This window comes from Helianthus annuus, chromosome 14 (assembly GCF_002127325.2).
Source record: "Helianthus annuus cultivar XRQ/B chromosome 14, HanXRQr2.0-SUNRISE, whole genome shotgun sequence".
NCBI classification, from domain to species: domain Eukaryota; kingdom Viridiplantae; phylum Streptophyta; class Magnoliopsida; order Asterales; family Asteraceae; genus Helianthus; species Helianthus annuus.
The window spans coordinates 143,565,702-143,588,078 of record NC_035446.2 but is presented as its reverse complement, the minus strand read 5'-3'; the positions used below and the strand labels follow the sequence as shown (position 1 = coordinate 143,588,078).

Sequence of the window (22,377 nt, the reverse complement as noted above, 5' to 3'; positions counted from 1 at the left end):
TCTAAAAAATTCTAGAAAATCAAAAAAATTCTAAAAAATCTAAAAATCATTAAATGTTTCGGCACGAACCGTTTCGACCCGTACCGTTTCGAACCCGAACCGTTTCGAGCCAAACCGTTTCGACGCGAACCGTTTCGACCCGTACTGTTTCGACACGAACCGTTTCGAACCGAACCGTTTCGACGCGAACCGTTTCGAGCCGAGCTGTTTCGACACGAACCGTTTCGATCCGTACCGTTTCGAACCCGAACCGTTTCGAGCCGAACCGTTTCGACGCGAAGCATTTCGACGCGAACCGTTTCGACCCGTACCGTATCGAACCGAACCGTTTCGACGCGAACCGTTTCGATACGGTACGGGCTCCGTTTCGACGCGAACCGTTTCGATACGGTACGGGCTCGAAACGGTTCGCGTCGAAACGGTTCGGTTCGATACGGTACGGGTCGAAACGGTTCGGTTCGAAACGGTTCGTGTCGAAACGGTACGGCTCGAAACGGTACGGGTCGAAACGCTTCGCGTCGAAACGGTCCGCGTCGAAACGGTTTGGCTCGAAACGGTTCGGGTTCGAAACGGTACGGGTCGAAACGGTTCGTGCCGAAACATTTAATGATTTTTGGATTTTTTAGAATTTTTTTGATTTTTTTAGATTTTTTTATTTTTAGATTTTTTTGAATTTTTTAGATTTTTAGAATTTTTTTATTTTTAGATTTTTTTGAATTTTTTGGAATTTTTTTAATTTTTTGGAATTGGATCAAAATGGCAACTGAAAACATTTTTTAAGGAAATCCCCAAAATACCCCTGTTACAAACTGGGTTTTTGGATGGAGTTAGACAAAATGATCAAAATGGCAACAAAATGTAAAAGTCAGGGACCTAGTGGCAATAAAAAAACTATTTGGACTAAAATGGCAAATTTGGACAAAACTCAGGGACTATAATGGCAATTTACTCTACTTGCAAAGGTAAATACTTTTAACTTATTTTCCGTTATACGGGCTTGGGTTACGGTATATAGCATACCGCTTGATCGGGCATCAAATTCTCTACCGTTGAGTGGGTAATTGAATAAATTTGATCGGCTCGTCTAAACAGTCTTGTTACTTAAAGCCTTTAGGGGGTTAATGACCATGTCCCGGTTATCCCTGGCAGCATTTTACGAAATGGCCACGACCTAAGCGCGGAGTGTAGGCGTACACTCGTCAGTGCATAAATAGTTGATGTGGTGTGTCTATTAATCTTTAACCCGGACAAGATCCGGGCTACTGAACGCATAAGGAACATGTAATACGTTCACAAGATTATAAATTTAAATAATTCTCCCAAGTTATAAAAGAGTTTGTGCCTTGTGCATTCAAATCAATTTTATTAAACATTTTACAAAAGTGTCGGTTGAATGTATTTACCAGTGTAAACTGACGTATTTTCCCAAAAAGACTAAATGCAGGTACTAAGCGTAATTGGCTGGATATTCTCCTTAGCATCAATAAAGAGTCTCGCAAGCTTAAGATGCCTACGTCTGTTGAACAATTATTTTTATCTTATTATTGATCCCCTGTGGATTTTATTTCAACAATGGTGATACTTGATATTACATTCAATGTTGAAATATATTTTATCTTTATGCTTGTGCATTCATATATTGTGTGGTTTGACTATATTGTTGCCAACTACGTCACGATAATCCCCCACCGGGCCCACCGGTGAGACACGTGGAAATCGGGGTGTGACACAAAAGGGTAAATGTATTGTGAAGTTGGGGCAAAACCATAAGTTTATATTGACCTGGGGCCAAGATCATAATTATAAACTGAAGGCAAAATCTTTGTTTTTTGCTGAGGGCAAAAGTATAATTTATTTTGAATTTGGGGCCAAAACTTATTTCGAGCTTTGGGAAAAAATGTAAATTTAAACTGGGGATAAAATCGTAATTTGGAACCGAGGGAAAAATCGTATTTTTTTAGCTGAAGGCAAAATCGTAATTTTATTTTGAATTTTGGGCAAAAACGTAATTTCGAGCAACGGGAAAAATTGTAAATTTAAACTAGGGATAAAAGCGTAATTTGGAACCGAGGGCAAAAGCGTATTTTTTAGCTGAAGGCAAATCGTAATTTTATTTTAAATTTGGGGCAAAAACGTTAAACTAAGGGTGAAACAGTAATTTTAAAGTGAATATAAAATAATAACTTGGCTTGTCCAATAAGGAAGTGCCAGGCAAGCTGCCTGACACTATTCTCTCAACTCCTTTTGTGTATATGTGTGTATACTAGCCTCATCTTTCAACTTAATTACAAGACTACCATTCCTTATTTTATAGCATTATTATTATTGCTTTTTAAACTCTTTTTTGTTATTCTTTTACCAACCACCGCCGTCTACAAGACCGGCAATACTACCACCGTCCGTTGAGAGCGTCTTGATTTAACTATTGCTGTTACACATCGGAACCATCTGTGGTCGGCTAGAGAATGTTTGTAGCCACTCAGATGTCAACGATATTCTTCTTGCGGCGGTGTTAGGGCTGCGGTAGTGGTGTTCTTCGTTACGACTATTAGATCCACACCGACGAAACAGAAACAGGGAGGTGGTTGTAGACGGCGGCAACAACCCACCGGGAGCTTTCCGGCAAGTAGCGTTCGGGCACGCATTGATACTCCGACAATGATGTTTTGAGTGGGTGTGGTTGGTTATAAACCTCCGAGTAGATAAGAATAAAAACAGGGATTTAGAGGTATAGTGTTTTGGTCGGGTGGAGGCTAGACGGTGGTGATGATAATTAACGGGATGTGGTAATTATTAATTATTAATTAATACTTATGACCATTTAAATTACTTTTTTAACATATAAGGGTGCTTTTATTCAAATTATGCCCATAGATTTGAATTTGATCGAGAAAAAGCAATATAAAAGGACTTGCTAAATAATAATTATTCACATTTCTTTAAAGGAAAACCATTTAAAGCTGGAACTTGTAAATAATAATTGGGGAAAGTGAATATGGGGCTGTTATACATCTAACTTACATGTGAAACCCATCAAAACTACATCGTTTTGATTAAAATATATTAAATCATTTATTTTCCATCATTATCAAAACCCTCCCCCATCTCTCCCACGTCCTTCTTGATCTATTAGTCAAACCCTTGTAGTTAATTGTTGAAACCAACATCAGATCTTGTAATTTGTGCTACTTATAGGATAATATCATCATTTTTTAGCAAATTTGTTTTTATTAAAAACTTGTCATGGACCTTTGTATTCGATCATGTAATTTGATTGAGAAATATTTATGTAATTTGACTTTGGGGGAAACTTTGAAGTTAATGAAAGAACTTCGTGACACCAAGTAACAAAATTTTTACATATGCATGACAGTGGATATCCAAATTTGGGTTTTTTCGTCAGATATTAAATGTTGAATTTTTAATGGAAACATGAAATTTATAACATTTCTACTTAAAAAAAATCCAAATAAAAATAGATACACTATTTGAACACATGATAGAAGAAATCCAAAATCTTAGTATCTATTAACTTTAAAGCAAACCAAACAACCACAAACGTCACGTGTGATCTTCAAGCTAATTCACAAATCATCATTCTCTCTCTAGTCTAGACTCGTCCGCCTTAAGAAAAAAAAAGAGTACATATTAGAATTATATTAACAAAAAGAATTTGTCGTTAATTATTAATAAATAAAGATCATACCTTCTTTTTCGCACAACTACTGATGTAATGACCTACTTTGTTGCAGTATGAGCAACTTCTCTTTTTTGGTACTTCCAGGGAAGATTTGATTCTAGTTGCACTTCAAGAAATTTTTAAATAACAATTCAAAAGTATCTTGCTTCTCATTCTCCAATAGTGCACCACCAAAAAGTATTGACTGGCCATGATGATTCACACCGACAAAAGGAGCAAATGACATCTTAAATTTGTTTGTCATGTATGTGACATCAAACAAAACAACGTCCCCAAACTTTATATATGAGTCTCTAGATCTCCTGTCAGCCCAAAAAATATTTCTTGGAGACCCATCTTCAAATAAGTCCACAACAAAATATAGGTTACGGTCTTCTAGTAATTTATCTTGGAAATATTTAATAAGCCCATAAAACTCCTTACCTTTGTATTCCTTTCGCTGATCGGCTAAGATATCTGAACATTGTTTTGATGTAACATCATTTTCATATGGACCTTTCATGGTATTTACAACCTTTTTTATTTGACTTGGTTTTAACCCAGATTGACCAAGCTCCGACAATATAGCTTTGCAAGTCACTGAACGGTGAAACTTCCCATGAGACCGATGTTTCATTACTTTGATCGGAGTAATAGTTAGCGCATAATTATGTGAATCGATAAACTGATCCACAAACCATTTCCCGTCTTTACTTTTTGAAATCTAAAGAAACGCTTCGCAGCCTGTTCTTAAGTCTCTACGACGTTTTTTAACATCTCCTGTAGAACTATTACACTTCAAGTCTTTAAATCCCTGTTTGTTGCATACATATTTTCTCCGATAAGGCTCATTTGTTGTCTTATTTTTAAAAGCCGTATGAATACGTATTCCAAATCCATGTAAAAACGCATAGCGATTGTAGAAATCATATGCATAATTAGGACTATCAAAAATCTTTCCAATTACATCGTTATCATTAACATCTTTTTCATCAGACCCAAGATCCATGTCTGCATCGTTTGGTTTCTCTATTTCAAAATCTGAATCGCTATCGACTACCAAATATCCTTTTGCATCAATATCATCAATTAAATTTGTTTCAGAAGCTTCCTTTTATTCCTTCTTTAACTTACCTTCTAAATCCATTATGTTTTATTGGTAATGTATTAATCAAAAGATTTATTCAGTTCACTATAGCGAATCACTAATGCGAATAGAATAAGAACAACTAAGAACAAGGTACATTATTTTTTTTACATGGAGCAACATATATGTTTTTTTAAATTGATGATGGATGTAGATATCACTTTATTCATATTGTCTGCTTGATAATCGTGTATATCCAATTTTACTTGATCAACATATCTCACAAGTTCATGATAGAATGATTGCAAAAGAAAAAAAAAAGAAACAAAAAAGCAAAGATAGTCACCAGCAATCAATATGGAGTGTCCAATAGTCAATATGAAGATGTGATTGGTTGTTGCGATAATAGTCAATAGTCACCAGCGATCAACTTTTGAGAACAAAGATTAACATGTATTTTGGTGGGATTGTTGCTGCGCTTAATTTTGTGAAGGAGCAGGTATCGATATTGTTAAAAAAAATGGAGATTGATAAGGAGATAATGATGGAAAATAAATGATTTAATATATTTTAATCAAAACGACGTAGTTTTGATGGGTTTCACATGTAAGTTAGATGTATAATAGCCCCATATTCACTTTCCCCATAATAATTATTCACTTTTCTTTAAAGGAAAACCATTTAAAGCTTTCCAAATATTAATATTCAAATTTGGTTTATTATCTCAAATTTAACACATTATATACGAAATTAATAAAAACAATAATGTTGATATTTAAAAGTTAACTAAACAAACCATAATATATAAGAAATAAATAACTAATAAAAAAACTTTCACCTGTTTTACTCATATTACTTTTACAATGTTATATTATTGTACCATTCTTTGAACAATATATTTCATAACACATTTTATGTTGCAATTATTTTGCTATGTTTTGATTATATATCTTAAACAATTTGTGTATTATATTTATTATACTTTTGAAGTAATAGAATAATTATAATTTTTTTCTGGTTCGTTTATAAAAGTTATATATCCATTATAACAATTTTAGATAGGTAATAGTTGCATTCTAGTTTAATTCACAGCGTAGCATTTTATACTAGTTGATAATATATAAAATTGATTTAAATTAGATACTTTTTGGGGTCCTTTCAAGTGATTTAAATAATTAATAAATCAATGAACATGGTGGCTGATAATATATAAAATTGATTTAAATTATAGATACTTTTTGGGGTCCTTTCAATTGATTTAAATAATTAATAAATCAATGAACATGGTGGTTTATTTTTATGAAGAAAATGTTTTCTCTTCATTATATTAATATACATCGATGAACAAAGTATAAAGATTGGTGATGGGTGGGGAAGAGGTAACGGAGATGTGGAAGTTATTTATTTATTGAAAAGGAAGAGGAATTGAGTGGGGTGAATATATAACACATGTATCATTTAACATAAAATAAGAGTTAAATGTTTGGTTGGTTTCTGTCTTTTGCAAATATTTTAGACTTGCTCCTAGTGGTTTAATAATTACAGAGTTGGTACCGATTGTTGTAATTTTTGCACTTGGGTGGTCTTTATCACTAACTCATGTTAGATTTTTAAGTTAAGTGTGTGTAAAATAACCTCATGCCATAGGGCATAACCACATGATTTCTTACCCTTTTAAAGGAATCTTAGCATTTATGAAGGCTGAATATTAGTTTTTTTATATATGAAAAGTTAGTGTATCAGTTTTTCAAAATACAAGGGTGGGGTAGAGAGTACCCTTTTAAAGGAATTTTACCATTTATGGATGCTGAATATTAGTTTTTTTAGAGTTAATTGCCAAAATCGCCCCTGAGGTTTGGGCACATTTGCCATTTTCGTCCAAAATGACACTTTTGTACCATTTTGACCCCCGCGTTTGACATTTTTTGTCATTTTCATCCAAATAACTAACTTGGTTAAAAAGTTCTATTAAGTGAGGATTTTTAGGTTTCATCCATGTTTTTAATTTAATTTATAATGCCATCTCTCTTTTTTTCTCTCTCTCATCTTTTTCTGTCTTCTCTCGAATCTCCCATAACCGCCACCACTGTTCCCCACTCTATCTCTCTCTCCAAACCTCTTCCCTCTCTCCCTACCTCCACCTCCAACAACCGTTGACCACCATCATCTCCGGTCACCACCACCAAACCAAAATATATACCATCTCACTTCCTGTTAAAGCACCACCACCAAAACAATAAATCACCACCACCACAATTGCATACCCAGAAAAACGAGATGAACATGTAAGGGAAAGGAGCCAACATAAATGGGAAACATAACCTGCAACTCCGGCACCAACGCAACTCTTGCTTTTCAATCATTTGAAATGCTACAACATGCAACTCTGGCTTCAGATCTGTATGCGGTGGCCCCATCTCTCACTCTAGATCTGAACAGCGGCGGCACAACCTGCAACTCCAGCACCATCATAACTCCTAGCCATCTCCCTCCTACTTTTCGATCTGTATGCTACGGCACCATTGCAAATCCGACCCATCTCTCTCACTCTAGATCCCAACATGAGATGATTAACACAAAACCTAATTGGGTAAAAGGAGAAACATAGGTAATCATAGTGGTGAAGTTGAAGTTGGGGGTTGTGGTTGTTGGAGGGAGAGAGAGAGATATGAAGCCGGTTGTGGAGGTGGAGGTGGTGTTGTGGTGGGGATTGTGGCGGAGGTGGTGGGGAATGGTGGTGTCAGTGATGGTGGATGAGAGAGGAGAGAGAGAGAGAGAGAGAGAAAGACGAGAGACGAAGAAGAGAGAGAGAGTTGTCTGATTAAAATGGTCATTTTCAAATACATTGTACATTATAAATTAAAAACATTATAAATTAAAAAAAAATCCTCATTTAACAGAACTTTTTAACCAAGTTAGTCACTTGGATGAAAATAGCAAAAAATACCAAACGTGGGGGTCAAAATGGTACAAAAGTATTATTTTGGATGAAAATGGCAAATATGCCCAAACCTCAGGTACGATTTTGGCAATTTACTCGTTTTTTTATATATGAAAAGTTCGTGTAACAGTTTTTCAAAATACAAGGCCGGGGTAGAGATTACCCTTTTAAAGGAAGTTTACCATTTATGGATGCTGAATATTAGTTTTTTTATATATGAAAAGTTAGTGTAACAATTTTTTAAAACATAAGGGGTAGGGTAGAGAAATAGTTGATGGGATGTAGTGAATTTTTAGTTGTTTTTTTTTAGTTTTATGTATAAGGGAAGGGTTGATAGATGGCATGGGAATGCTCTTAAAAGACTAAAATAATCAAAACCAATGATTTAGATTTTACCCTGTATTTCCCTAAATATTATCACCGGCAAGTTCATATAATTGATTACATAACTAGCATTAACACTCGTGCACGTTGCTGCGTGGTTACATCACAAACATCAAATAAATTAGTTCAAACATTATGTGATATGTTAACCATATGAAAACACATGTTTCGACGTAATCGATTGAACTCAATGTAACTTATATAATGTAACACCCCAAATTTCGTATGTCGTATTATAATAATTTAATAGTGATGATTTAATAATAAGGAATGGTAAAAATAGATTTTTACCATTTCGAAAGTTTTATAAATAATAGTAAGCTTAAAACCCTTTTATGTGAATGAAGCTAACCAAAGAAAAGTAACCAAGTTAGTATGGGAAACAACAATTTGGATACACCTTAAAAGACAAGGGGCTAAATGTGTAAATTGAAGTGAAACTTGATTAAAAAAAAAGTGCCAGTGATTTCTCCTGGCTATGTACGATCGATCAAGAAAGGGGAGCAAGGGGGAAAAACCCTAACATCTTAAAATCATTCAAATTGAAAGGGGAATCAAAGATTTATCGAATGCATGAGCCAGGAACTTTGATTATCTAAGTGAATTTGATATCAAGTAAGTTTAATTTTATGTTTTTGGTAAAGTTTGATAAAGTGGGTTATGGAAGTTGTGGTTATGTATGAAATTAAACATCTTTGCTAGATGATATGAACAACTAGGAGTGTAAATTATGCTTGAATATGTTATGTTGATGAACTTGGGGTAAAAACCCACTTGAATGTCATAAAATGATCAAAGATTTGTGAAACCCTTTAGGCTAATTAGTATGATGTTGATGATTGAAGTAATATGTGGATGAAATTTTTATGAGTAATGGATTTAGAACTATATGTTCATAGTTAGGATGGTAAATTGTGGAATTTGGGATGTTTATGTTAATCAATGAATGAATTATGGAAGTTGTGCTTAAGATGCTTGTACATTATGCTAAATGAACGATACGCACACAACATGTTCGATGAAATGCCTAAGTGGGTTTAGTTATGGTTTTATATGAATACTTGATAAGTTGATGTAACACGTTTATGGTAAAGACGTATGTGACTAGTAGACATCATAATGTGCGGTAAAGAATATGAAAGCAATAAAAGCTAAGCATATGAAATTATGATGTATAGGGGCAAATAAAGAAGAAGGAACAAGTCTATCCAAGGCACAAGAAATGCAAGACCTCGGTAAGTTCATTTGAACTTTATGTACTCTATTTGTAGATTTATGAATGATACTATTTAGTACTATGATTTTAGTATAATTTCCCTTTATGAATCATGATTGATTAAATGCAAAGAGTTTGTATGGAGAAATGTCCGAAAGATCATGTTGTGGAAAAGTTGAAAAGATCCGTCTAATGGGTTGGAATGTTAAGTAGAATGATAGTTGGAATGTTTAGGAATTTGACTTGTCATACGGGTCAAATGGGGTAAGTATATTGAAGAATATGATATGTGGCGATTCATCACAAATGAATCGGAAAGTGGAATGATGAATGTTTCCGAATGAAAGTAATGATGTTAGTAAGGTAATATGTTATGTTAACGGGTTGAAAAAGAATATGGAATTAAAGGATTTTAATTGTTATGTGTTACGAACTAACAAGTGTTTGTTGTTATGAATGTTAGGTAAATCTCATGCTTGATTGCGGCGCACTCGGACCGAACACACAATGTCGACCTTTTGCACGCTTCCGGTTCATGTTGTTGATTATGAATGGGTCAAAGATTTCGTTTTGTCATATGATGTTAAATTGTGTCTAGTATGTTAGTAAGTAGTTAGGATTTCTAAATCTTTTGGTATAGTTTGTACAAAATTGTTCATGGTGAACCTTATGGTCATAACTTTGTGGTTTTGAAAAGTGTCGTAGAACTTAATTAAAATGATGTTGTTAAAAGCAGGGGAAAGGTTCAATTTTCGAATGGGTCATGTCAAAATTTTTGTTAAAATTAGTATGTCATTTTTATTATTTCGAATGTGAAAAAGTGGGCGTTACATATAAACAATATGATTGGATCAAAATATAAAGTAAATCAAATTTATACCATACAATCATAACATGTTACATGTGACCCTAGTCATATATAGAAAATATAATGGGTATAATGGAAAAGTTGACACGTATAATCAAAAGAGATTAATTAGAATGTTTAAAAAGAGGGAAAAAAAGAAACCACAATTTGAGTCCACTCCGATCGAAACAAAATTTACAAAACATTCATAAAATAATCACGAAAACATATTATATTTATACCGAAACGTACATAAAAAATGTGCACGAGAAAAAAATGTTTTTTTTTTTCAAATGAACACGTATTATATTAAACATGAATCATTTCCAGGAAAAGTTTACGTCAAAATGTAGAGCAAATCGAATTTATACTGACACGTACACAAAAATATGCACGTAAAAAAATTAGTTTTTTCTTAAGTAAAGGGGGTACAGTGGTAAACTCGAAACAAATTATTAGTAATAACTTAATAGGTTAAATACGTTCTTAAAATCGTGACAAGTAGCACTAATGTGACACACCACTGACAACGACCATCAAACATTAGAAGTGCTCGTAAAAATAAAATAAAAATAGTAAAAAAAATAACACCAAACGAAAAACAGACGTAAAATCGTTCAACCACGCACGTTCGTTGCGACGTGTTAATGCGAAGAAATTAGCCATAAACGTTAAACGCTGAAAATAATAACTAAGTCGATTTAGGAAAATCAATTTAGATACTTTTTTGGGGTCCCTTCAAGTGATTTAAATAATTGATAAATCAATGAACGTGGTGGTTGATAATATATAAAATTGATTTAAATTACAGAGTAGGGTTCCTACGAAAAGTGTGTTTTCCTAGAAAGTCTAGGAAGCGATCTGGTCCATCAGATTGGTGTGTTTAAGGGTTGAGATTAAACCAATGGCAATCTTGTAATATTTAACTATATTGAATAGATTGTTTTAAATGAGTAAGGGCAATTTCGTCATAACAGTGTTTTAAATCAATCAAAAATAACAGTCAACATGTCACATCTCCTTATTACACGTGAATTTCCCTCTCTCTCACTTTCTCTCTCTAAACCCACAACGAAATCACTCAAAAATCATACCAAAAATACCTAAAATCATGGATGAAGATAAGAGATTTTCCAACTTCTATATACGTAAGATCAAACGGAGATTGTGTTCTGTGTTTTAGTAGGCGATTAGGGTTCAATTGTGTTCTACATTGAAGTGTTTTATGTTTACAGGGAAGAGATTCAAAAAAAGGGGATTTGAACAAGATGGATGGGAGCAGACTTGAAGTCGCCAGCCGGAAACAAAGTTGAATTCACCAGAACCGTAGGTATGTGTTTTAAATAACAAATGTGTGTATGAATTCCATTTGTTGGGGATGACTGTGTTTTCATTGGTTGTGTTTGGTAATGTGTTTTATGGTCAGGTTATGTAGGTTTTATAGAGTAGTAATTTGGGTGTGTGGGTTGTCTTTTAAAAAAAAATTTAATCGCTTTGCCACCAAATGTGTTTTATGGGCAGTTTTTAAAAAGATGTGTTTTAAGCTCAGTTTGTTAGTGGGATTTCCCTAAACAAATGTCTTTTATGGGCAGTTTCTAAACTCTGTTTGTTAATGGGTTTTTCCCTAAAATGTGTTTTTTTAACATTGATGTGTTTTAAGGTCAGTTTGTCTAGGTTTTAAAGATGAGTAAGTTGGGTTTGTGGATTGTGTTTTAAAAACATAAATTTCTTGCTGTGTTTTATCTCATAAATGTGTTTTACCATTAAATGGCACATGAAGTTTTGAAAGCCTACTGAACTGTGATTTGTAAGGGGAATGTGGGATTGGGAATTGTGTTTTATAATTCCTAAACAAGTGTTTTCCAGTCAAACGGAGAAAGAGTGAGAGAATAAAAGGAAAATGGCTTTCAAAAGTACCCGGAAACAAACCTGACAAACCAATTATGCTGGATGAATCAGACACAGAAGAAGCATCACCTTTACTAGGTGCGGTTAGTTGTGGCAGTGAAGGGTGGGGGGTAACTTATATGGCTATCTGTCTGATCAGTTGTGTTTTTTTATTACTAACAGTTGAACATGTTAACAAAACTACAAAAACGGTAGACAACAAAGTAGACTGCGCACAACAACCGCCTGCTAGCACCCTTCTGTCTGACATAGCAAATCTGTTTCCGAACGTAATGGATAAAAATGACGATTTATAGTCGGAACCCAACGAAAACCATGAAATGCCCATATGTAAGTTAGATGAACAAACGTGAAACCATATGTTTGATGATGTAAAACACAGTGCATAATACTAACAACTTTTATGGGCTTTATGTCAGCCGAGGCAAGCAACAAGGGTATCGATACCGGTAAGAAAAGGAAGGACAAAAAGGCTGGAATCGAACTGAAACAAAAGAAGGCTGCGGTTATACCAACAGTCAATAAGCCTAAAGAAATAGCACACGGTAAATTGAAAATTATGAACTAAATTTCAGTTACTAAAAAGACTGACTTGCTGATCTGCTTCGTGTGTTGGTGTTTTGTCAGGTTCCACAATAGAAAATTCTGATGATGATTTTGACAACCCACCTTGGAAAAAAATGAGGTTGGGTGCTAGCCCACAAGTTGTTGAAAAAACACAACGACCCCCAGATGCTAGTTCAAGCAAATACTCAAAAACACGCAAGAGGCCAACAACGGTCAAGAATTACATACCACTTTCAGATGGGAAACTAACTTTGCGATTGGCTCTTAAGCACATGGGGGAGTTGATGGTATCTTTGAACGAAAATCAACGGGGGGCTGTCAGAAACATAGGTTTCGGGTCAACACTTAGCTTTAGAATGGGTCCGATTCCCTCAACTCTGGGTTGGTGGTTGGTAAATAACTACGACACTAAAACACGGGTCTTGAATTGCGGTAGCCACCACATTCAAATAACGGAGGAATTGGTGCACGATGTGTTCAGGGTACCAAGAGGGAATGAAGAAATAAAGGAAGTAGAGAGAGCAAGGGCCGATTTCCACGAGGTTGTGGCGGAATGGAAAGGACAATTCGAAAACGCTCCTGCACGTTTGACGCCTGTTCAATTCAAAACATACATGCAGGGCCAAAAAGCGAGCGGGAGAATCTTTGTGTTAAACTTTTTGTTGTTCTACAACACACTGCTCGGAGAGACAACTACGAATTCATCAATTAATATGAAGTTTTTACCAGCCTTGCATCGAGGGAAGGATATCAGAAGTTTTAACTGGTGTGAGTACATGATCAGGTGTCTAGATCGAATAGTGGAAACATGGACACCAAAAGAACCCTTTCTTGGACCAATGCCTGTGCTAGTGGTATGTTCTAAATGCATATATAATTTTCTAAATCACCCACTATGATTGTGCTTTAAAACACATCAATTTGCTGGTAAAACACATTAATATTGTTTCAATATATTAATGCTCCAAATATAATCACAACATATTGTGAAAACCATTATGATGAAATATGATCATCAAAAACCACAATGTGATGTAATGTGGCATAGGAAAAACCATCAACACACAATTGACGTGTTCTTAAACAACATTAGAAGTGATAAAAACACAATCTGATGTATATAAAAACCTTAAAACACATCTGACATCAGTTTGTTCTTCCTTTTTTACAGGCAGCGTTGATACGTGACCAAAAGAAATACAAAGAAGGCGAGCCAAGAGCAACACATCTCATCAAAGATATCACTGGTGACGATATCGAGGCAGTCAACATAAAGTTGGACTCGGTCAGATTTAATCAAATGTTAGTGGATGCATATGAGTTGCAACCGGAACAAAGCTATCCGTTTGCAAAAAATTCTGATGAAGAAGTTGAAGCAAAAGAAGTGAAATCAAATAAGAAAGATGTAACCAAGACTGTAAAACACATTAGCAAATGTGATCCAGAAAAAAGAGAAAAGTCTGTTGTGAAGCCGGCCGGTAAAAAGCATGGTAAACCTACCGTCTCAGAGGTACTGAAAAAAAAAACAAATTGAAAAGGAACGGGCAAAAACCAGTGAGGTTGGGAAGAAGAAAACTGATGTTGAAGGTGGCCCGGAAACTGCGCCTGTTGTCGAAGAAATTCCGGTTAATGTAGGTTTCCATGCAGAGTTTGAAGAATGCATGAATGTAGATGTTGGCCCGGAAACAGTGCCTGTTGTGGATACATCCGATATAGAGAAATACTACAGAGAAACAGGCGAGTGGGGGCAAACACAACAAAGTCAGCCAGGGATTACCTCACCTCTGGTATCTCAATATGGATCGACACCACAAGCGACCCAAAGCGACGAGGTAATCTTATAATTTTCCAATTTATTCTACTAAACTCAAACATAAGTGAAAACATTTACATTCAAATAAGAAATTACTTGAAACAATTTTTTTTTTGAGATGTGGCACATGCAACACCTTATAACACATTCAGAAATGGAAAAACACACATTTTCATAATGGTAAAACAAACTGAGGATTGGGAAAACAGCACACTGAACCTTTAATACACATTCTGATTGGTAAAAACACACTTCTGATTGGTAAAACACACTTGTGATTAGCAAAAAAAAAACCAATAATGATTGGTAAGACTCATTTTCAAACTGGTAAAACACTTTCAGAATGGTAAAACAAATTGAAGATTGGGAAATAGCACTCTGAACATTTGATACACATTCTGATAGCTAAAACACAATGTTGATTGGTAAAACACAATAAGCATTGAAAAAAAAGGAAAAACAATAATGATTGGTAAAACACATTTTCAAACTGGTAAAAACACATTGCATATTGGGAAATAAGACAATGATAATGTGTGGATGATGTAAATCAGGTACATGCGGGAATGTTGGAAGTGTTCTTGAATCAATTCGACGACTGTGTTGAAAGGATAAACGACACTTTTACAGAAGGCTTCCAATTGTACCCCGAAAGTGAGAAAATAAAAGAGATACACACATTGTGGACTGAGAAGCTGAAAAAGTTTGGATCGACATGTACGCCAACTGCACAACCACAAACTCCTACGAATAAAACACTAGAAAAAGAGGTAAATAAGGAGAATCTGGATATGTCACAGTTGTCGCAGTGGACACCTTCATTGGTAGAAGAGATATGTAAGATGGTTGACAAGACAACCACACCGACGACTCAGCTTACAATAGTGGAGCAGCCCGCACTCGTCGTCATACCGATCTCCCAAAAAACAGAGGAGGAGTATGAATATTCGATTAGACGTAGGCAGCTTATACACGAGTTGGACCTTGGAAAGTGGAAATTAAAACCGCAAAGACAACCAGAGTTGACCGATGCTCTAAGATCTCCATACGTGAAGCGGGCAGTAGAGATTAGGGCAAAGCTTGAAAACACTGAGGTCTCAGTCAGCTCATATATGTTTTCAGCCTGGGGTTCAATGTGGTATGTTACAAAAAATGCCATTTATAATACGAATGTTTCTACAAAATATTTTCACATAATATGATAACACATTGATTAAAACACATTTGTATACATTAGGGATGTTGTGTTTAGAACTAAGAAAGGAGTGCCGGTTATGAGATCTCCGCTCGAATCATTAATGCCGGGAATCGAAGTGCACATATTGGTAATAAGCGGATGGGCGGATTTGTTGAATTATGAAGAAAAATTCAAGCAAAAGGGGAGCATTGCACGCTTGTTCTGTTCAGTAAATATGTTGGTAAGGCTGATCATAATGAACTTGTAATATAAGTTTACAACTTTTTTAATATTGTTTAACGCAATGACTTTGAAATGCAGAAGGAAGACGACTACATAAAAATTGCAAAAACCAGGGCAAAAATATTCGCAGAAAACATGGAACCGGTTTTAATTTATGCTGATGTGAAAAAGATACCTGACAAGTCGCTCATCTTTGTACCAGTCTTACACGACGCTCATTTCTATTGCGTATGTTTTAATTTAAGGGACATGAAGGTAGAGGTTTTGACAACAGCGCTAAGGATATCTCAATGCAAGCCAAATATAAAAAACGGCTGGAAAAATTGGTACGCCCCTCTATATATAAACTACAAACGTCCTTTGTTATAGAAATGCATGCCATTTGATTAAAACTTTGTTATAACACAAAAAACAAAAAATTTAAAATAGTTCATAAAGTTCTATAAAGTTTGATGATAAAACACAATTGATACTGAATGATGTTAACTTAAAAAACACTTTTTCAGAATTTTAAAGTTTGATGTTAAAACACAATTGATACTGAATGATACGTTACCAGCACTATTAATACTTTAAAACACAGTGTAATGTGGCAAATACATAGTAACAAATAATATTAACTTAAAACACACTTCATCGGAATTTCAAAGTTTGATGTTAACATAGAATTGATACTGAATGATATGTTATAAGCACTATTAGTACTTTTAAACACAGTGTAATAACGGTATTATGAACTTAAAACACACTGCATCAGAATTTTAAATTGTTTCCCTTTGTTAATAACGGTGGTGCATTTACATGAATTTAGTTTAAAACAAAATCTGATTAAATTGTTTATCATGCAGCGTGATGCTTTATCGGTGTACTTGGAAAAAGTGGGCATCCAGCGGGCAGGGTGATCGGTAAAGTTGAACCGGTATGATTGGAGATGCCATGGCGTACAAAAAATAATGTAATCGATTGTCGCGTTTTCCTGATGCGCCATATGGAAACATACAAGGGCGTAGCTGGAAAAGGTTGGGAATGCGGATTCTCAAACGAGTGCACTGATGCGGGTGAGATTTCATACAAGCAGCGCCAAGAAGTTGATGATCTCAGGCATAAGTACATTACGAAGATGCTCCTAAGTGAAGCAAACGAGTACAAAGGTTTTGTTAAAGCTGAGGTTGCTAAATATAACAAGTTGTCGGCCGATGAAAAAAAGAGGCTAGAAGCAAAAGCCTTTGACGCAATCAATGAAAGATTGGATAAGTAACTTAAAATGGGATGTTTTCGTAAAACACTTTTGTTGCCGGTGGTTTATTGAAGTAATGTTGGATGTTCTACAAAAACAGTTTTAACATTTTGTTCAGTGTGTTCAGTTATCTTTTGGAATTTATAAATTAGAATTTGTTTAGTGTGTTCAGTTATCTTTTTTTTTGTGTGTTTGCTGTCTATAAAAATGTCAAGTATAACAGTTTGAACCTCTTTAACAATGAGAATTTATGACGATAATGTTACTTTGTTTTGATCTACATAAGACATACAGTTTGTATTAATGTATTACCTCTAAAAATACAGCCTATATACATTATGAAAATACTGTGATCTGGAAACCAGCCTATACTATGGGAAAAACTGCATGCTAAGAAAGTAATAACCATGGGAGAAAACAACAATTAATTTACTGTTAAAACACATCAGTAAAAGTAAACTATAAAAAATCCGACTTCAACCTCAATAACTGATAAAACACATTACATAAAACATGCTGATGTTTTCTCAAGAAGTTAAAACACATTGTAATACTTTAAACAAAGTTGAAATACTGTGATCTAGAAACCAGCCTATCAATTTCATCAACTCTCTATAGTTTAAACAAAGTTAAAACACTTTTGGTACAACTTAAACTATATACCAAAACCACGAACAAATCAAGCATCATATAAAACACAGGAGGCTATTTAAAAAACAAGGTTAACACTAAAACACAAAGCAACAATAACATAAAATGTCGAATCCAACAAGTCTTAAAATCAACAAAAACAAATCCAAAACAAACACACGAGAAAAATAAAACAGAAAATTGAATAGTTCAGCAACAGACTTAAAATTTTAATAAAAAAGATCCTACTCTGCCTTGTCTTCATCATCCATATCTGCATCGTTTCCAGATGTGTACAACACATCATCAGCATCGTTTGATCCAGGACCATCACCTTCAACAACTGTAGCAGCGTCTCCTTCAACAATTGTATCTACATTACCTTCAACATTCCGCGAACCACCTGCCTCAGGCACAGCCACGGTGTATTTCCAACACGTTACTCTGTTATGACCATATTTTTTTACATAATGAACATTGACGACGTTTACTTCTAGACTGACTTATGGCTCGCTCCTTTTGAGATATAAGGCGTTTATGAGAACCACAACCCTTGAACCTGGTACCAACTGGAACACGGATAGTGGTCGTGCTCTCTGGAGCAACTCCCAGCAGTTCAGCAAATCGATTACATCGTGTCTTGGGAAGTGCATTTATTTGAGCTTCATCAGCGACTGACATAAACTGCTTGATATGATCACGAAAATCAGACAACTGATCAAATTTTGAAATCAACTTGTTCACAACATACTCAGCTGCGTGACTAATCTCACGAACACAACGGTTAACCTCCTCGCTACGATCTGGATCTCCACCATCCGTAAGAATGGACCCAGGGGAACTATTTGGAACAGCTTCACGCGTCCAACGCCTCAATATATATTGTTTCGGAGACTCCCTTACATCAAGAATCCGTAACACACAAAAAATGTGACTGCACAACAATCCAAACTGCTCAAACCTGTTGCAGTTACACTTAACAGTAATATCCTCCTCGCGTATCATAACCTATAACATTTAGTATCCATAAAACACAGTTCATATAAAAGATGGATAATTAAAAAAAATAAAAATAATGTATACATAAAGTAAAACAAAATATCACCTCGAAGAACGAAGAACATGGCTGATCGAGATCCTTTATAAAAAACTTAATGAAATCACCGACGTGATCTAATCTGACACTAGTACAACGATGAATAGCATGTTGAATCTCGAGTTGAACATCAAAAAATATAGTTCTGGTATATATCTGAGCAGCTTGCTTCTCGAGAACAAAATCACTCCACTCTCCAGGGTTGGTGTATCGAGTGTCATGATCGTTTTTTCGATGCTCGTGTCTTTGCGCTTCAATAGTTGTGTCGAAGTGGCTAAGAAATTCAACCAACGTGCACTTTAGATTACTAATCTTGCCAAAAAAGTGATTCTCGCTTTCGGACCTAGATGATGTCCGCATAAGACCATACATTTCTTCTTCGCGATAGTAAGCTGGAATCCATGATTCACGTAGCCCGTATATATACGTCAGCCATTCATGGTCGGTTAAACCGAAATCATTTAAAATAGCTGCCCATTCAGACTCAAACGCTTCGGGCAATAGAGAATTAGTCCAAACAACTGCAGACAAATCTTTTCCTAAAATCTGTATTTGAACACAGGGCAGCCCCGACCTAAAGGAACATTATATGCATGTATGTTAAAAAACCAAACTTAAAACACAGTAAAAAATACACATGTAAAAAAAGAAAAACCTGTCATATAAAAAACAGACCTTTGTAGTGAGTTTATCCATGATGTGCCACATACATAAGCGATGCCTAGACTCAGGCCAAACATCCGCTATAGCCTTTTTCATTGCAGGGTCTTGGTCAGTAACGATTATGGGAGGTGCGTACCAATATGCGTTCTTGATCGCCTTAAGTAACCAGCTATACGTCTCTGCCATTTCAGAACCGAGAATTGCAGCACCAAGTGTGACATTCCTATTGTGATTATCAATCCCAATGAAAGGGACAAACATCATGTTATACCTGCAAAACAAACAATCAGCGGTTACAATATATCATAATGTATTTATAACACAGTAGGTTTTAAAAAACAATGAATAGATAAAAAATGAATCTCGTCGTTACTTGTTACGCTTGTAGGTAGCATCAAATGATATAACATCTCCAAACATATAATAATTCCTTTTCATATCCTCGTCGGCCCAAAAAATGCACTTCAACACACCTTCGTCTGTTGTTTCATATTCACACGAGAGGTTCGGTAAAAACTCTTTTTTTCCTCATCAGTCGCTTGACAAACATTTCAGCATCAAACTCTCCGATAAAAAGATTTAATTCTTTCTTGAAATTTTTAAAATCGACTTTGGTCGCACCGACTTTGTCGAACCCACCATACACTTCCTTCATAATGTTAAATGCACGAACAGGACCAATGTTGAGATGTGACATCTTGTTTATCATCTCTTCGTGTGCACGATTAATACCTCTGTTTTCCTTGAGAAGATGTAAGTCTTCTTCGTGCACAAAATCATGGTTGTGCGCCTTTGTAAAATGATACAGCAGATACTTCTTGGCATCGGTAAGCTTTATTCTGATCGCAGCTTGGCATCCGGTCCTTTTGGATGGTACCCTACGTACCCACCTATCAGACGGTTGTTCGACTAAAGTATCGACCGGTTGAAACTCTTTTTGACCCTCCTTTAAACAAAAAAATACTTGTTTATAACAATACCACGGTTCTCGTGCTGTGTGCCCTTCCTAACAGTCCAACCTCCAGCTCCTGCGTAAGTTTTGTAAAAGTTATACGCATCATCAACTGTGTCAAATAACATGCCCTCTGTTGGCGTCAACGAAGAGGGTGAATCTGGAATATATCTATTTGTTCCAGAGTTTGGAGAGACTTGTTCAACACCACGTAATTGGTAATTGGGTGCATCTACAACACATGACAAAAAATGAGCATATAACACATCTGTAAAACACAATGAGATGAAAAAAAAATCAGGCCAAAGTAAAAAAACATACTGACCATGCTACCACCTAGTGAACTTATATAACACACCAAAACAACAAAATCTGACTTGAATGCAAAGAAAGTAATAACCATGGGAAAGAACAAAATAATGCAAGTTAAAACACACCATTCAATGAAAAAATAAAAACCTTGGACTACAACCTCAAAATCTGTTAAAACACATAACTGGTAAAACACATTACTGATAAAACACATCATTCAAGAAGAAACTATAAAAAACGTTGACTACAACCTCAATATCTGTTAAAAACACATAACTGGTAAAACACATTACTGTTAAAACACAACATACAAGATGGAACTATAAAAAACATTCACTTCAACCTGAATAACTGTTAAAACATACAAAACGTTGACTACAACCTCAAGATCTGTTAAAACACATAACTGGTAAAACACATTACTGTTAAAACACAACACCAATAACAAAGATGATGGTTTGCCACATAAATTACACATATGGATTTTAAAACACACCATGAAATATCTTAAGAAAAAAAAATCTTCAGATTACAAAACATCAGTCACTTTATAGATTCACTATACACTAAAACCTCAACCTCTCTGGCTGTTAAAACACAGCATCAAGAACAAACTGACGATTTTGCAGAAAAAATAGAATAAACAACACAAAAAACTACAAAAGTAACTGTAATTACCATCTCCACCATCAACAAGAGTGTTCGAAGCCATGATTTTTTACACTGAAATAATATTGAATATGAACGATGCTGGTGAAGAATAGAATGATCGAAATTACAATATATAGATATTTGTTTCGTGTGTTCGTGATATTTGGATTAAAAAAAAACTATAATCCCGAAAATCATGCATGTAATCGGTTACACATATGATCATGCAAAAAATAGTTATTTGAGATAATTACCAAAAATAAAATTAATATATGAAATTACATGTTTGCCCTTCTAGTTAAAATACATCCATGACACATGTCTAATTACTATTGCTTCTTAGACTTTCTAGGAAAAATAGACTTTCCACACAACTCCTACTCTTAAATTATATATACTTTTTGGGGTCCTTCAACTGATTTAAATAATTAATAAATCAATGAACATGGTGGTTTATTTTTATGAAAAGAATCTCTTCATTAGATTAATACACATCGATGAACAAAGTACAAAGATTGGTGCTGGGTGGGGAAGAGGAAATAGAGGTGTGGATGTTATTCATTTATTGAAAAGGATGAGGAATTTAGTGGGGTGAAGATATAACACATGTATCGTTTAACATAAAAAGAGTTAAATGCTTGGTTGGTTTCTGTGGTTTGCAAATGTTATATATGTGCTCCTAATGGTTTAATAATTACAGAGTTGGTACCGATTGTTGTAATTTTTGCACTCACGTGGTCCTTATCACTAACTCATATTAGATTTTTCAGTAGTTAAGTGTGTGTAAAATAACCTCATACCATAGAGCATAACCACATGATTTCTTACCCTTGTAAAGGAATTTTAGCATTTATGGAGGGTGAATATTAGTTTTTTTATATATGAAAAGTTAGTGTAACAGTTTTTCAAAATACAAGGGCGGGGTAGAGAATACCCTTTTAAAGGAATTTTACCATTTATGGATGCTGAATATT

At 34.9% G+C, this 22,377-nt stretch overlaps 1 protein-coding gene and 1 long non-coding RNA gene across 2 annotated transcripts; one reads left to right on the top strand and one right to left on the bottom strand.

Moving 5' to 3' along the window:
- Window positions 1–8,590: 8,590 nt before the first annotated feature.
- LOC110906015 lies at window positions 8,591–10,025 on the top strand. The gene is made up of 3 exons (XR_002573592.2): window positions 8,591–8,706; window positions 9,270–9,326; window positions 9,771–10,025. It is a non-coding gene; the product is annotated as an uncharacterized LOC110906015 (long non-coding RNA).
- A 7,949-nt stretch (window positions 10,026–17,974) lies between these two features.
- LOC110907512 (protein FAR1-RELATED SEQUENCE 7-like) lies at window positions 17,975–21,464 on the bottom strand. The gene is made up of 7 exons (XM_022152484.1): window positions 21,431–21,464; window positions 20,500–20,672; window positions 20,037–20,434; window positions 19,481–19,759; window positions 18,835–19,399; window positions 18,289–18,737; window positions 17,975–18,173 (listed from the first exon to the last, which is right to left on the bottom strand). Exons 1-7 carry the CDS (start codon window positions 21,462–21,464, stop codon window positions 17,975–17,977), a joined length of 2,097 nt encoding a protein of 698 aa, XP_022008176.1.
- Between the last annotated feature and the right edge of the window lie 913 nt (window positions 21,465–22,377).